At 37.1% G+C, this 4,452-nt stretch overlaps 1 protein-coding gene across 1 annotated transcript; it reads left to right on the top strand.

Annotated features, from left to right (window-relative positions):
• The first annotated feature begins 809 nt into the window (after nucleotides 1-809).
• On the top strand, nucleotides 810-1,481 carry LOC122814180 (taste receptor type 2 member 42-like). Its single transcript, XM_044086791.1, has one exon. It carries the CDS (start codon nucleotides 810-812, stop codon nucleotides 1,479-1,481), a length of 672 nt encoding a protein of 223 aa, XP_043942726.1.
• The last annotated feature ends 2,971 nt before the right edge of the window (nucleotides 1,482-4,452 follow it).

Consider the following 4,452-nt stretch of genomic DNA (forward strand, 5'->3'; position numbering starts at 1 on the left):
AAAAGCTCACTTATTAACCAAAAGAACACTTGTAAAGATTATACATATGATTAAAAATATATCTATTATTAACTCTATAAAGTTACATTAATACAGCATACTGACTATTTTAATTTGTTAGAAACATAGTATTATCTGAGAGACAGAGATCATACTTCATGAAGTCACAGGTTCCCTCTTGTTATTTTAGTCTGTTCTTATGATTTATGTTTCCTCATATTCTTAAACAAATCTCTTCAATAGATAAAGGATTCATGCCAACCTAACTTTCTCTAGTAGAACTTGTGCACTGCTGTCTGTATAAGAAAAAAAAACCTGTTGCCAGCAGTCCGTGCAGTGTAGGTATAATGGAATTTAATATCTCTGTATGTATTTGCATGTGACGGTGTCTATAATAGTAACGAGATTTACAAGATCAGCAACATTTAAATTGCAACAGGTTATATACAGCTGCTAAAGAAAAGCCTGAAATAAACATCTAGAAGAATATGAACCATTAACAAAATCTGGCCAGCTACTGGAACATCTGTTGCTTCAAGACCTTTTTTCTTATTTCTCTCATTAACAGGTTAAGTGAGATGTCTGTTCTTGTGTTGTTTGTGGCCCTGTTTTCATTTTTTGGCTATTTAGGAAATGTTTTTATCTTGGTTAAAAATCTTTATGACTTTAAGGTGGAGAGAAAGCTCCAACCAAATGATATAATCTTAGTATGGTTAGCTGTTTCCAACATCTTCCTTCAATCTGTTACATGTGCAATATGCATATTTGTGAAAGAGGGCATACTTGTTAATACATTGTTTTTCCTCGCTATGTTCAGTTCCATATGGAATTCATGGCTTTTGGTCTGCCTCTCTGTGTTTTACTGTTTGAAGATTGTTAACAGTGCAAACAGATATTTCAATTGGGTAAAGCAAAACATTTCTGCCTGGGTGCCTTACCTTGTTATTGCTGCTGCAACCTTTGCTGTTATCCTTACGAGTCTTCCATTGTGCGACACTAGTTTTCTACCGAATTCAAATGTTACTTCTGCTGTTGGAAACTTCACTTTGAAAGAAGAATTTTCTAAGGGACTGTCCTACTACATTAGTTTTTTACTTCTGGGGTGCATACTACCCTTTGCACTAATGGTGGCAAGCAGCGTTTCCATTATTGTTTCACTCAATCGACATACAAGAAGACTGCAGTCCAGTTCAACCTCCTTCAGTAGTCCTCGATCGGAAGTTCACATGCGTGTTGCAAAAATGATTACTTACCAAATCTTTAACGGCGGAAGTTATGTTGCATCTCTGATGTGCTCTATCTTTTTCTGTAAACGGATGAATATTACCCTTTATATAATATTTTCATTAGTCAGCCTCAACTACACAACAATTTGCTCTGCTCTCATGATTTATGGGAATGTAAAGCTGAGAGAGTACTGCATAAGGAGGTGCAAACATGTGAAATGCCCCCAAATTGCCAACAGGTATAGTAATCAGTGATGTTTTAAATACAGCTATGCATGTAACTTAATGACAAATAGAAATGTTATTTTATTTTTTATTTTACTTTATTTATTTATTTTTACAGGTGAATGCTAAAGTGAAGGACTGTTTATATTAATGATCTAAGTTATCCATGTCTATATTGACTTTAAATATGCATAACAGTAAGTGAAATTTAGCTGAGCAAATGCACCATATCTTGTTTTACTCTTATTTTTATGAAACTGTAAAAATGTTGTCAAAACTAGTGACATATTCTCACTATCCCTGAGATGCCTGAACACTGGTTTGTGGTACAGTGGTACAATCCCTACCTCACAGTTCCTGCATCTGGCCTCAGGTCCAGACATATGTTCCAGGTCTGTGTGGAGTCTGAATGCTCTCTCTGAGTCTACATTATTTCTCATGCCCCTCCTTCCTTCTCAAAACAGCTTCCCTACATGTGACTGACATCTAGCTTATGATTGATAAGTTTCCAGTCCCATTTTGTGATGTTTCTTTTATTGCTGTTATTTTACTTAAAATATGAGACCTTCGTTTTTACATTAACTGTGTTTCCCTTATTAAGGCATTTCTCCTTTCTTCATGGTTGTGCAACAATGCAGTTGCTATTTTAATGCAAGGGAGATGTTGTGCTTAATGTTTAACTTGTCAGGGTACAGTTTATGTTCAAGGCATTTGTCATTATTCCTTCATAGTAGAATTTCCCAAAACATACTGTTTGATTAGATACATTAAACTGTGTAGCTGCATTAAACTACTGTGTGTGTGTGTGTGTGTGTGTGTGTGTGTGTGTGTGTGTGTGTGTGTGTGTGTGTGTGTGTGTGTGTGTGTGTGTGTGTGTGTCTGCACAGGGGTGATTTAAGGTGGCGTGGTTGCGATAGCGTTGTCTCCTCACAGCAAGATGTTGTCCCGTTCGATTCTCAGCTAGAGCATCTTCTGTGTGGAGGCATGTGTGAATGGGCATGCCTTCGTTGAAGGTTGTGTGTCAGGGCTGGTAACTCGACATGTAAAAATCCACTACCAAACATTAGTGGACCGGAGTTCCGCTGTGGTGACCCCTAACTGGGATAAGCCGAAAGACGCAATAACAACAACCACAGATATTAATGTAAACCAGTTCTCTGCCTAATATTTCAGACTTCTTGAAACATATATTTTTGTTGCTAGAGGAGGTATTTTATATCCAAAATGTAGTTATGTAAGCATTCAGTGCTCATGTATATACACACATGCACACACACACACACACACACACACACACACACACACACACACACACACACACACACACACACACGCTCACTCATATACACACATGGACTCATGCATGCAGACAGACCGGCTTACACACACACACACACACACACACACACACACACACACACACACACACACACACACACACACACACACACACACACACACACACACACACACACACACACACACGCACATGTACACACGCACATGTACACACAAGCACACCCGCACACACACACATACACACACACACACACAAACACACACACACAAACATATACACACACACACACACACACACACACACACACACACACACACACACACACACACGCACACACACAATTTTGTAATACAGACCCTTTAAAACATCTGTAATATAAGCAGTACAAACTATACACATTTGCACTTCCTTCCCCTTCCAGTTATTGTTTTTTTCCTCCTGTATCAAAGTTGCATGCGTACTGAAGAATTTTCTGCCAATTGAATTCACAGCAGAGAATGGATCTCTTGTCAGTAGTTTTAAAGCTTAATCCTGGTAACTGGATTCAGTACAGAATGCAGTGCTCTGCTGTTAGTAAGTTAAGGCTTGCCATTTATTTGCTTTCTTTATAGGGCTGATAACTGATTACTGCTTTGGATCAAGATTCCTTTTGTTTCAAATGCACTGGCAATGAGGATGCATGTAAAATCACATGACATAAATTAGCTGTAATTGCTCTTGCTTTTTGAAGAAACCATAAACTAGCATACTAATCACACAGCCATCCTCTCTCCTTAGGCAGGTATCCTATGGGAATGAGAATTTGTCACTGGTGTGATGATAACAAATCCATCTTGCTGCTGTTGTATGTTATATCAATGCTCAATACGACAACCTAAGTATTTTTTTTACATTTGCTAAACAACAAAATGGTGTTTAGTGAGCATAATAAGATGGTGGCCATTTGCTTTTTTTCATTTAGTGCTTTGTAGCAGCTTAATATGTAGTCATTATTGGGTAAACTTGCCTTTTTACCGGGAAATATCTATATAGTAATAATACCCTGTATGAGAATGTTCATTGTTCAATAAGGTAGCAACACACATTTCATCCATTATCTAATGTTATACAGCATATGACTGAAATAAACAGAATGAATCCTTGTATGTTAACAGCCAACAACTTCATATTACATTGAAATTCAACATTTGCCTTATGGTTCAAACCTAATTATTGATTGGAAAGGTCTTTTGGGGACCATTAGTACTCATTCTTACCTGAATGGTCTGGTCTCTGGTGATGTCAGTGCTTGATGTATGTGAGATTAGAGACATTTTACAAGATGATGTTGTTGGCTCATTTTTGATTGGACAATAAATAAAAAGGCTTTCATTGATTGGATGAGGAACTGATTCAGTCTATTGAATTATAGAATCAGTCTCCTAATTGATTGATTTGTGTCTAGCCATGTTTTAGTGGGCATATCTAAGTCGTATTTGGTTGTAATTCCTGTAGTAATTGGAAGTGTTTTTACGATAATTAATTATCGCTTCCGTCAATATTGGTTTTAGACATTCTAGGCACTAAGATTGCCTTTTAGACATATTAGACATTACAACTGTATTGAAGCCAATTGTCAAACTTCCTTATTGCTTTATGGAGATTGGATGACTGGTGGAATAGCTTCTTTTGATTTACTGAGTTACAGGGGACATTTATAGG

Source organism: Protopterus annectens, chromosome 10.part0, assembly GCF_019279795.1.
Source record: "Protopterus annectens isolate FY-2018-M chromosome 10.part0, PAN1.0, whole genome shotgun sequence".
Lineage (NCBI taxonomy): Eukaryota > Metazoa > Chordata > Ceratodontiformes > Protopteridae > Protopterus > Protopterus annectens.

Excerpts from the sequence above, each read along its gene's own strand:
- LOC122814180 (XM_044086791.1), top strand. The coding sequence starts at position 810 with ATGTTCAGTTCCATATGGAATTCATGGCTTTTGGTCTGCCTCTCTGTG.